Raw genomic sequence first — 12749 nt, 5'->3', positions numbered from 1 at the left:
ATTCTTGGCATGCTTGTCGTAGAACTAAGCTGTACCACCTGAAGAATGTTTTCCCTTTCATCACCACACACTGGTTAACGTGCAGATGAAACACGAGTTCTGGGAAGTGTACTATCCTCATGAAGATCATTAAAAATTTTACAAAATACTTTATGGTTTGAAATTACTCATCCAGGATACCTATGTCGGCATTCTTCCACTGGAAGAACATTTTGATTGCTAAAGCCAAACACAAAAATCACATCAGCATAATCTGTATGAGTGAAGAAACGCAGTATTTTTCAAAACAAAGAATTCAAGAAGGAATTTCACTTTTTTAAGTACAGGTTCAATTGCAAAAAGTAGGTACAATAAATTTATAACAATATAAAACAAACAATATATCTTCTCATAAACTAATATATATTTTTCAATAATTCAAATACAATTTATAAATAAACAATAATAAATGATAAATAACTGACTTCATGTAAAAGAATATAATATAAAAATTTCATTAAGCATAAATATGACCATTTATATTATTCTATCATTATGGTAATACAGCACTCTTACTCTAAAACTAACATTGTGTATAAAATTTCTAATTTATATCAAATAAGATTTAGACATATTTATATCATTTTATTTTTATCACTTTTATTTATAAATAAGATACAATATAAAAAGCATACATAGCAACAAGAAGAAATTAATTAAAGAGAACTGTAATTTCAATTACAATATAAATATAGTCCTCTGAAACAAAATATATAAAAATTACAAGTGAAAAGTACATGTAAATTAATAACAACATACGCAGTAATTAAACCATAAGTTTATTTTACACTTATAACTCTTATGGTTACAAAATTGAATAGTAAAATGTAATTGTATATTAATTTCATAAGACTAAAAATATATATTGTATTTTAATTTAAAAAAAGTAACAGCGATAAACAACTTTTTTTAATAAAACAAAAAAGCTATTGCAAAATTTTTTTCTTAACAATTAGAAAACATTTAATTAACATAAATATGTTTTCCAACAACAAATTATCACAATAAGTTAAATATTTATAATAAATTCTCTAAATTTGAATGTTTATATACAGTTCAAATGAAAAACAAATCTGGAAAATACTACATAAATTTAAAAAAAAAAACACCAAAAAAATATTAATTTTTTGTTAAGACTAATCTTGTTATGTGTTTAAAACTTATCGATTTTATTAAATCTTACTACCTCAATTCAATAATAAAATCAGAATTGAAAAGGAAATTCAATGATTAAAACAAAACTGTTAGGTCTAGTTTATATTATGTCATATATCAAGAATGCAAGTATTAATGATCTGATGCTGAATATTTTTATAAAATGAAAAACAGATCAAAATAATATTACTGTTTAGAGACTAATAAAAAGTCTTTGGCTCACAATCTTCTCTAAAATGTAAAACATTTTATAACACTTTCAGATTTAACCATGAAACCCTGTCTCACAGATTTTTGAGTTTCAGTAAAGAAATGATAGGATTAAAGTCCAATGACCAAAATTTATGTTTCTTTTTTAACTCCTTAAATTTTTTTCTATTCTTTAGAGACACATTGTTCAGTCATGATTGATTGACTATAAATCAAGTCTTATTGCACATTAACAAATGATCAACATTTATATACTTCATTAAGTACTGAAAGAGAAGTAATGAATTAATTATTGTTTTAAAATTTTGGGAAGATATATTTAACATTTTCAGTGTGCTCAAGAACACAGTCTACCAAAAACCAAGCACCTAGATGTAATTGTTTATATCTGTTCGAAATATAAGTGGAATGTAATATTTATTTTTGTTAAATAATTTAGATAATGTTTGAAAAATGCATTTTTTTATTAGCACAAGGAATGACAACTCATTCAAGATCAAATGGAACAAATAACTTCTTTTTAATTTGCCAACTTTCTTCTTGTTTTTTTTTTTTTACAAAAATTTCAAATTATGTTGAAATTTATTCTCCAGTTTCAACTTCTAATGAACTGTAAAAAGAATTTGAAAATTCATACACCACAAAACAAACAAATAAATATGAAAGCAAAATTTATTAAAACACAAACAATATGCAATAAAAATAAATTACAGCAAAATTATAGTTAATTTAACTATTTTTAAAATTAATATGAAGATTAGTATTTAGCATTGATATTTTAAGACAACTAAAGAACCATTATTGATCTAATCTAATAAAAAAAAAACCATAAAATGTCAAGAAAATTATTTTCAAAATTAAAAAAAATGATCACAAAAAAGAGAGCATTATATGGGGTGTTTAAAAAAGAACTCCTTGGTTCCAAAAAATTGTACTGAAATATTGGAATAAGTTAAAAGCAGCCGGTTTTCATATTTATGATAGTTATATTATTAAGTTTTTCATCGCAAATATTTGCCATGGTTGGCATTGCTGTATGACCTTCACTGCTTATTCCGTTGCCAGTCTCATTCTCAGTCATGATGACACCATGGCACAAAGGTTAGTGCGTTATTTTGGTTTTTGAAACAAGATCGGTTATCACATTTCAGTGTAATTATTGATGTGAATAAGGCAGCGCCACATCTATAAATAAAACAATCCTCCAGTAGTCTAATCAGTTTAAGGAAACAGGCAGTGTCTTAAAGGGAGTTGTCAGGCAGTGTCACAAGGCAGGTTGTTTGTAGCTTAACAGGATGTCGAACAGATCTGAGCATCTTGTACTCACAGCCTGAAAAAATCATGAGCAAGACACAATTTAGAGTTAGGAATATCTAAATCTACAGTGTACAAAGTGGTGCATAAGAGGCTTAGACTATGTGCGTATAAGAAACGATTTTACCATGAAATCAAATCCAATGACAAACTGAAAAGATTGGAGTTTCCAGCTTTAATGCTTAATAACAATGATGAAAATGAGAACTACCTGAAAAATGTCATGTTTACAGATGAGGTGACATACCACATTAGTGGGTCAGTAGATCGACACAATTGCAGGATTTGGGGATCAGAATCACTGCATGAAATCATCAAACATCAATGTGACTCTCCCCAAGTCAATGTTTGGTGCAGACTGATGAATGACCATATTGTGAACCAAATATGGTTGTATTTTTGTAGAAAGCACAATTAATGGAGATATTTTTAAAGTGTAATAAACACCAAAAAAACTTCAGAATTTATCCTTTCAGAATAAGTAATTTACTTATTCTGTTAAATTTACCCTTTTGTATAAGTAATACTTTAAACATAATGCTGTTTAAATAATAATTGAAACCAAGGAGTTCTGTTATAAACACTGTATTTTGAAAGTTAGTTAACAAATATGTAACAAAAATAATAAAATCACAACAAATACAAAAAAGAAGCTCAAACAAAATTACCTTCATAACAAAATATCAGTCTTGAATTAATATTAATAAAAACCCCTGCATAGTATACAATATCAATATAACAACAGAAATTACAGATCATCAGTGTTTTAATTTATGAATCAATATAACAGAATAATACAAATTGAAAATCCAGAATTTTTAAGTATAAACAATAAAACCTAAAATCAGAGAAGAAATTGGAGAAATAAATCATGATTTTGAGTAATTTAAACATACATTACTAGCAAAAGAAACACATAATGGAACATTACATCAGCCTATATATTAAATGCAGAATAAACATTGTTCTAATACTAAACTAGAATATGAGGATAGATAAAAATATGGGTCAGTCTGACTAATTTTTTATCAATTATCAATAACTAATTTCTGGTAGATAAAACTAATGACAGCATTTTATATGCTATAAACAAATTTTAAACTTATGACTGATTTCTTTAATAAAATAGTTAAAAAAATTTGTAATGTCAATCAGAAGTGATACCTGAAATTAAAAAAGGTTTAGTAATGACTTTTTAAGATATGATAAACATTGTGAATGATATCATCAAACTTTGCAGTACATCAGCTAAATATTATATCAGAACCAATGGCTAATAGTGAGCTAAAAAGAAATCAAAACAAACGATTTTCATTGCAACAATGATACTTCTTCCATAAGGAATAAACAATAGTCTCTCTGGGACACATGGTTCAAACCATTTTTAGACTTATTTTTGCTCTTACTTTCTAATTTCTCTTAAAAGAATTTAGGATGTTAGAATCAAGTTTGCATAAATATATTTGATGTCTTTCAGTGTGTCCAGTGATAATTTAATGAGATTCTTAAAATGGGATAATGAGAGCATAAAAAATTTTAATATGTAATATGGTTAAATAATTATATTACAAAGTAAAAAGGAATATTTAAATAAATTTTACATCTATTTCTTTTTTTCATAGATTTTTTTCACTAAAAATTCATTTTACTGCTTTAAAAGTATTTAAAGAGAGAAATCAATAGTGTTTTAGGATCCATTACAAAAAAAAAATAAATAAAAGAAGAAAAATGATGGTCACACACATTAGAAAAGTAAATTCACAGCATACTGGAATGTATTAAATGAATTCATAAAGTTATAAATTAAGTATTTTTAAATTCAGATGAGTAAGTTGAGGAGAAACTTAAGCTGAGTTGAAATTTTAACAATGGCGGAAGGATTAGAATATGGTACAAGAAAATTAGAATAAAAAAAAAATAAAAATTAATGAAGTTTTGAAAGAAAATGAATATAATTAATACAAATTTCAACAATTATTGCAACTCTATTGTTTTAAGAGGTCCATCTAAGGCAAATCATCTTATATAATAATGCACTTTAAATAAAATTAAAAAGAATCAAGTAAAATACAATATTTTAAAATTATCAAAAACTGAAATCCACCGCACTTAAACAATGATGAAACATTTATTATTAAAACAACAGAACTTGCCTCTGAATTCTTGCAGATACTGAACTTAAAGAAAGAATAATTTCAAATTCAGAACAATTTTAATAATTAAGGATTATCTGAAAATCCAAACTTTTCAAAAAAATTAATTTTATTAAATTATTTTTTGTAGAAAATCTATAACATTCAAAATTTAAAACTAATATAATTAAATCACCCTGTGTAACAAACAGTTGAAATACAGGAAAAAAATACTTAATTAAGACCCAATATAAGGCTTAGATGGAATGTAATTAACTATTTATTATATTTACATCAAGATAAAATATTCTCTAACTTCTATAAGATAATAATCTTTACATGGCAGTACATAATTATTTTAAAATCAAATATATTCTCATCTAAACATTGTACATATAAAAATGAAGTTATTAACTCACTAATGTCATAATTCTATTTTACAGACACCAACGCATACAAAATAAGCATTAAATGAATATTTGAAATTTACAGCACTTAAAGCAACTCAATAAATTTACAATGAGTTGTTAATGAAAATGATTTATTGGGTTCTTCATAAATACTGTAACACATTTAAAGGTTATTTTTAATTTTTACCTCGGATGATGTAGTAAGTAAATACATCGTATACTATGATATGTATACTAGTAAACCAGGCATTCTAGTTGAAATTCTTAATTTGTGTAAATATAGTAATGAACATGTAGGATTATTGGACCTATTTAGTACTACTATCAATTACATACAAAGTGTAAGGCAGCCCTACAAGTGTCCTTGGCCAGTTCTCTTGCCCAATCCTTAATATTATTAATATTAAACATTATTTCTGCTGTCTATACTGTATCTCTCATTTTTTTTATTTTAGTAGTCACCAAATTTGTAAATAATAGTTTTAATAAGAAATACTGAATAATTTTACAGTAATTTTATTAAACAAAAGTTTTGTTTAATATGTATGTGTATTACTTCGCTGTAAAACAATTTCAACAAAATTTAAAGTGTTACAATCCTTTTTCTTTTTCCTGTTTAGCCTCCGGTAACTACCGTTTAGATAATTCTTGAGAGGATAAAGTGTTACAAATCCACCCTCTTTAAATACCACTCTCTTTGTTAGCTGTTTATGATTGACCTCATAAATCAAATCTTTAAATGGCAACAAAATTAAATATAATATATATCTACTTCCAATGGTACTAATTGGGCTTTTTATAAATACAAAAAAGGATTCTATAATAAAATACTATAAAAAGTTCTATCTGGAGTATTAAAAAAATGCTCCAAATTTAAATGGAAAAGGAAAGTCTCTGATTATTGTACTTTACAAATACTTTAAAAACACCCATCTCAAGAATAAAATATGTAGGTTAATTATTTAATAATATATTATGGTTTAATAATTTTGTAACCTGTTAATAGGCTGGTATTATTTACCTATTTTATAATGCAACAAAGTATAATACCTAAATTACAACAACTTTGTCATTAAAATTACTTGATATGATATAGAGTAATGGGGAAATCAATAATCTCCAAATCAAAATTACACTACTGTCATTCAGTTTGATGGTAACAATATTATGACAGAGATTTATATAAATTTTACTATAAACTATGTATTAATAAATATAAAGATTATAAAATTATGAATGATTTTATTTTTACTGTCATGATTTCATTTCATCCATGTCAAATCATCACCAATATAAATGTAAACTCTAACTCATAGATATAAAATTACTTTAAAAGGTAAATGTGATTTTTAGAAAAATCTCTAACCATATTAAATGTTCTGGCCTAGTGAATATTATTTTTGGAAAGGATTTTCTTATTCTGCTTTTAACTTATTTTCTTTGGTTAAATTTGTTTTATATAATTTAAGTAATCAATTACATTATTATTACTAATGTCTTCATATTAACATAATCAATGTAATTAACAACGTATATTACATTTTTATAGTAACTGTTTTATAAAAATGTTACAATGTTTTATAATTAAAAAAGAATACCCGTTTATTAAAAAACAGAATAAAAGAAAATTCACCTAAATAATTAAAGCAATAGATCTACTGGTCTACATGAGGATAATTTTCATTTTTATAATTTTTTCATTTTTATGAAAATGAACAATTATTTCAAATATAATTTCAATTAAACAATAATTATATGAATCATAGCCATAACTAATAGATGTAAATATAAACTCAAATTAATGAAAAAGAATATGTTTCAAAGAGATAATATATTGATCAATTAGTAAACAGAATATGAAAATGAGTTTAATTCACACAACTGAGAGGTTTAATTTTCAATCCAGAAGTAATGGATTTTTCAAAACAATTGTTTACACATAACAGCAATAATTATTGTTAAAATAATTACTGTCAAGAAATATATGTAAATCATAAACATAATACATGTCTTACATATGTAAGACATATACGTTTATGTCTTATACATAAGACATAAACGTGTATGTAAGTATATACTTTTATAATAATTTAAATAATACTGCCAGAAAAGTCTATAAAACAGAAATAATTTTAAAAAAATATTTAAAAAGCTTAATTTTTATTGTAAACTTAAATATTATAAGTATGATGATTTTACTCTTTTTAAATAATTTACAAAATCAACATTATTATGAAACTCTAGACTTTAAATTTAAAAAAATGTAAACAATTATTTGCTTAATCTGTTACTAATTTAACTCTTATAAATTTTAAAATCTTATAGTGTTATATTTACATTATATGTTACTGATCCCATGACATGAAAAGCTGTAAAACAAATAATAATAAAAAGAAAAACTGATTTAACATTATACAAAACAGGCATTAATTAATTTAAGATTTAATTTAAGATTTCACATTTGAACACTTTTAAATTTTACACTGTAAAGGTAAAATGATGGTGTGGCCCAGAGATGAAGAGAGAATAAATACATATAAATTATATGTCAAAGACATACTAATCATCCTTGCACTGCAAATTTTGAACAATCTATGAGATTTTTCAAAATTTTATACAAAAATAATCTTTTGATAAATAAACCGAATCAATGTAGGTGGAAATATTTTTTAATAAATAAGAGACAGAATAAAATGTACTAGTCACTATATATCTGCTTCACAAATTAAATCAGGTTTCAATGATTTATAATAACATGATCAAGGTTTAAATAAGGTAAATGATTATGTATTACTTAATGCAGTGATAGCTTTTTATATATATTAATGAGAATAGAAGGATAATTAATACTCAATAAAATTCAACTAATTTCTCTAAATTTTAATATTGTTTCCTTGCAATAAAACCTAGTAGGAAATTTGAGCAAAAAATATCAAGCCGGTTTGCTGAGGAAGCGCACATGACATCAGAGCTCTTGTCGATGGTGGTGACTGAGTCACACCAAGGGGAGTTGGAGGTTATTAAACAAGGCCAATAGAAGAAGCATATTTATTGGTGGATGCCAGATATAGCCAGATTGAGGAGGATATGTTGGAAAGCCAGAAGGGTCTTTCAGAGATGTGACCAGGGATGTTGTAAGAAGAATTGTCTTGTATGAGTTAGAAGCAAGACTGGAATTGAAGTGGGCTATTAAAGGGTGATCCTAGAAGCTTTTAATACTATCCTCCTTTGTGGAGTCATTCCATGCAAATGGAAAGAAGCGAGAATGATATTACTGAGAAAGGAGGATATTACTGACCGGATGATATGGTAACCAGTATATCTCTTGAACAGCATAGCAAAGCTATTCGAGAGGATGGTGATCAGGGGACTTTTGGACAAAGTAGAAGAGAAAGGCAGTCTAAGTGACAAGCAGTTTGGATTCAGCGCAGAGTTCTCCACTATAGATGCCATTAACACTTACGTCAATAGTGAACAAGGTTGCAAGCGAGAGCCGACACAGAAGGCTGATTCCAGAAGTGATCTTAAAAGATGTTAAAAATGCTTTTAATAGCCTGTGCTGGTCAAGCATTATTGAAGAGTTGAGGAAGAGAGGAATCAGTCCTTACTTAAGAAGGATTGTCCATGACTACCTGGTGGATAGATCAGTGATCATAGTTGGAGATGACAGTGAATACAAAGTCAAAATCACCAGAGAAGTGCCCCAGGAATTGGTTCTTGGGCCCTTGTTGTGGAATATTGGTTATGATGGGGTATATTCTGTAGTCTTTGCAGATGATCTGTTATTGGTGATCTGCAAGAATACAGAGGAGGAAAAGTCATGGATGTTGGCAACTATTCACTAGGCCTTGTCAGGGGCTGGAAAGTTGGCAACAGGCTAAGTATTGCAGTATTGATGGCAGGAAGAAGGAGGGGTTAGAGGCACTTCCTTCACAAGGAAGCAAGAGATGGGCAAGAGATCTTCCCTTCTAGTGTGGCTAAATATTTGGACATGTGGTTGGATACTAGGAGATCCTATATAGTACACATCCAGCAGACGGCTCAGAAGGCACAGAGGGTGATTAAAGCCCTCTACAATATTTTAGTTAATGCTTTTGATCCTAGTTATGCAAAACAGAGCTTGTATGAAAATGTTGTTCATGTCATCATTCTCTATGCGGTCCCTGTTTGGACAAGAGGATTGGGAGTAAAGAGTGCATCTCTATGCTAGAGAGAATTTGGAGACTCCTCACATTGAGGGTTTGCTTTGGATATCATACAATATCCAAAGAGGCTGTGTTGATGGCAGAAGCCATACCTACAATTGATTTTCTTGCACGTCAATGGGAAGAAAGATATGAGGTGATAGAAAAGAAGAGGTTGCAGGAATTGCTGATAACTAGGTGGCAAGCTAGATGGAATAACTCGGTAATGAAACTAATAATCAATCCAATGACATTAAATGAAATATTTTACAACAATCCCATTAACACAAATTATTCATTTATAAGTAATAAAAAAGAATACAACTACATAAAGAGAAATCCAGGGTTATTGCACTTCATAAATAGACCTATGCATGACATAATTTAAACCTAACACAGTTGCATATATAAAAATGAACCAAAATTTTGTAAAGCTTATTATTTATAAGAAAACATTTATTTGCCATTATTGAGTTCCCGTTTAAATAAGTAAACTAAGTAAACCAAAAATTGAAAAAAAAATTAAATGAACTAAATGATAAAGTTATTAATATTTTTCTCTTACATCTTTCATCTGTACAGGTATTTTAATGAAGATGAAATTAATTATTAGGTACATTTTTAAACTCGCCTTGCCTGCAGAACCTACCGACTAACGTAGTTTAAATTCTCTTGAAAGGATAGTACAAATAATTAACAACTGTTAACCAAAAGAAAAAAAAATCAAATACATAGTTAATTGGAATGCAGTATCCTTACAAAAATTCAGCTTTCATAACATTTTATTCATTCAATATAGAAAAATTATTTCATTGATATAATCTATTATACAACTAAAATACATGAAAAGAAACATAAATGCAATTAAAATTAACATGAAAACCTAAATCAACTCAGATCCAATCCCTGAGACCAGTATCATGAACAATAATGGTCAAGAAAATCACATCTCTACAGTTAGCATCAAACCACAACCATACCTTTTTCACATAGTGGATACCTTAGCAGACTGGACTAAACTCAGAAAGTGGCAATTTTCAATATGACAGATATGTATCTAATATACTTTCATACAATGTCATAACCTCTAAAATCATACTTCACAACCTTTAACAAAAAAGAATTTTGATAGCAACATAAGTAGTAAATAAATTCAATACAAATGGTAAATTCTAAATAATTAATATTGTACGACTATCTTAAAGAATAACTTCCTAATACTTTGTGACAGATATTCATCTTGTGTTACTGTCTCACACTTCATCTGGGGAAGTTTTTAAAGTTTATTACAAGCTAAATACATTTATTGCGATTGAATTAATGGCACTTTTTTAGGAATAGTCAAACTGAAACAAGGTACAATCAACTAACAAGACGACTATGAGATAAAATTACAACAAGAATATTAAAACACATAATGAATTAATATTCTTGTAATTGTAAAAAATAACTTAAAGTAACATCTCAGCCTTATGACAAAATATCAAGACAACAGCCAACATAAATAAAATTCAATGAGTTTTACTGTACACAAATCTTCATAAAAAATTAGTTAAATCAATTAAAATTGAAACATATATCGCAAAAAATAATACATTATTATTGTACTATGAATAAGTGTAATGGTCCTTTATTAAATGAACTTGTTTTACAATTGTACTTTTACCTGATAAAAACTTGCATGAACTATTAAAAGATGTTCGAAGATTTTATTGTGTATGATGATCAGCAGTGAAATAATATGAAATTGTTGTTTTACAGATGGGTCTAGCCAAATTTCACATATGTTGTAACATTGCATCATAGTGTTTTCAGCGTTTAAGCTATGCACAGACACCTTTGTCAATGACTAGCATTGTAGGGCTAGTCACAGACAAAAGTTTAACATTATGAAAAAACAAGATTTGCATTACAGTAACAGACAACAGGTATTAACAGTTGTTTTGAATACAAAATTATATAAGGTACTATACAGTTGACGGTGGTCCCATTTAGGTAAATAGATATATATATATATAACTAAACTATAGTATACAGATTGTTTGATATAAAACTGGCCTACCTCTGCATAACATGAATTAATATCTTTTAGCTAACAACTTTTGCTTATTTGTGCTAACCGAGAGCCAAAAAATCTATATTTGTGCTAGATAATATTCAGCCAATTGTTGATGATCATAAATCAAATAGTTATAATGTCAGAAGACAGTGATTATATTCAGGTTAAATGAAAACATTTCAGATAACAGATACAACTGCATATGTAACACAAAGCCACATACATGTTGTTAGAACTCCAAAGGAGCAAGTAAACATTCAACAAAAATAAATATATCCTTTAGAAAGGATAAACTTACCCTACGGTGACTCCTTTATCTAACTATTTAAGTATTTTACTTAAAGATAAAGCAAGTTTTAACCAAGTTTTTTGAGCTTTATCTTTTTACAGAACTTTCCACATCACAGTGACTTTGTTTTGCTAATGGCTGAGGCCTATTTTATGTGAAACACTCTGTATAACGAAATAATCAAATTAAATTTTTTTTACATATTTTCTACAGGTAATAGATAACTACAGTATAAAAGTACCGTTAACTCGGTTTTACAAACAATTGGTCATTCAGTTTAACAGTACATACATGCATAAACAAAAATCTATAATATATATATATATATATATATATATATATATATATATTTTAGGAAATAGACATTCGCCTCATTAAATAAAATTTACATGTACAAACTAATTTTACACTTTAAATTTTTAATCAAACATTTTTAATTAACAGTGTTACTTATTTAATTTTTCTTGAAGCCATTCTTCAGTAAGTTCATCTAGTTCTCTGACTTCATAAATCCTCGTTAAATCAGCTTCTTTTTGTAATGCAAGTTTTGTACCAGCATACATTATTTGTAATTCCATTTGACTATCTAAAATTCATAACAGAAAGTATTAAAATTTTATTAAGATACAAGCGTTTTGTGTACACATTGTGTACTGATAACCATTTACTCCATAAGTAATTTATTCATTTTAATTAATTTTAAATACCAACTGCTCACAATCAAAGTTAAATTATAATAAGATATATTAAGTGCGAATTACGTTTTAAAACTGACCATGAATCAACTTTTACTTTAATTTTTTTAAAACAGAATAACCTACTAATCAAATATGAATTCCACTAAACAGATTTTTCATTTTCTATTACCTTTAGTTTTTTATATGAAAGATAGGTTTTTCATAAATTACAATAATAAGTTTGTTAGGTATATAACCAAATAAAATGGTTGAAGGCAAT

The 12749-nt window shown here is 26.9% G+C and overlaps 1 protein-coding gene across 2 annotated transcripts in view; it reads right to left on the bottom strand.

The window, feature by feature from the left end:
- Positions 1–381: 381 nt before the first annotated feature.
- Positions 382–12749, bottom strand: part of GMF (Glia maturation factor) — a 40370-nt gene continuing 28002 nt past the window's right edge. Inside the window, exons 5-7 of one of the 2 annotated variants that reach the window (XR_012756638.1) lie at positions 12243–12378; positions 10425–10551; positions 382–2734 (exon numbers count right to left, since the gene is read on the bottom strand). Coding sequence is in view for 1 of the 2 variants with exons in the window: in XM_075367967.1 (XP_075224082.1) it covers positions 2728–2734; positions 12243–12378 (143 nt within the window). In the remaining variant the exon portion in view is untranslated. The remainder of the gene's footprint in view (positions 2735–10424; positions 10552–12242; positions 12379–12749) is intronic. The other variant, XM_075367967.1, reaches the window with a different exon arrangement.

This window comes from Lycorma delicatula, chromosome 6 (assembly GCF_047948215.1).
Source record: "Lycorma delicatula isolate Av1 chromosome 6, ASM4794821v1, whole genome shotgun sequence".
NCBI classification, from domain to species: domain Eukaryota; kingdom Metazoa; phylum Arthropoda; class Insecta; order Hemiptera; family Fulgoridae; genus Lycorma; species Lycorma delicatula.
The sequence above is the reverse complement of the archived record's forward strand: the minus strand, read 5'-3'. Positions and strand labels throughout refer to the sequence as shown.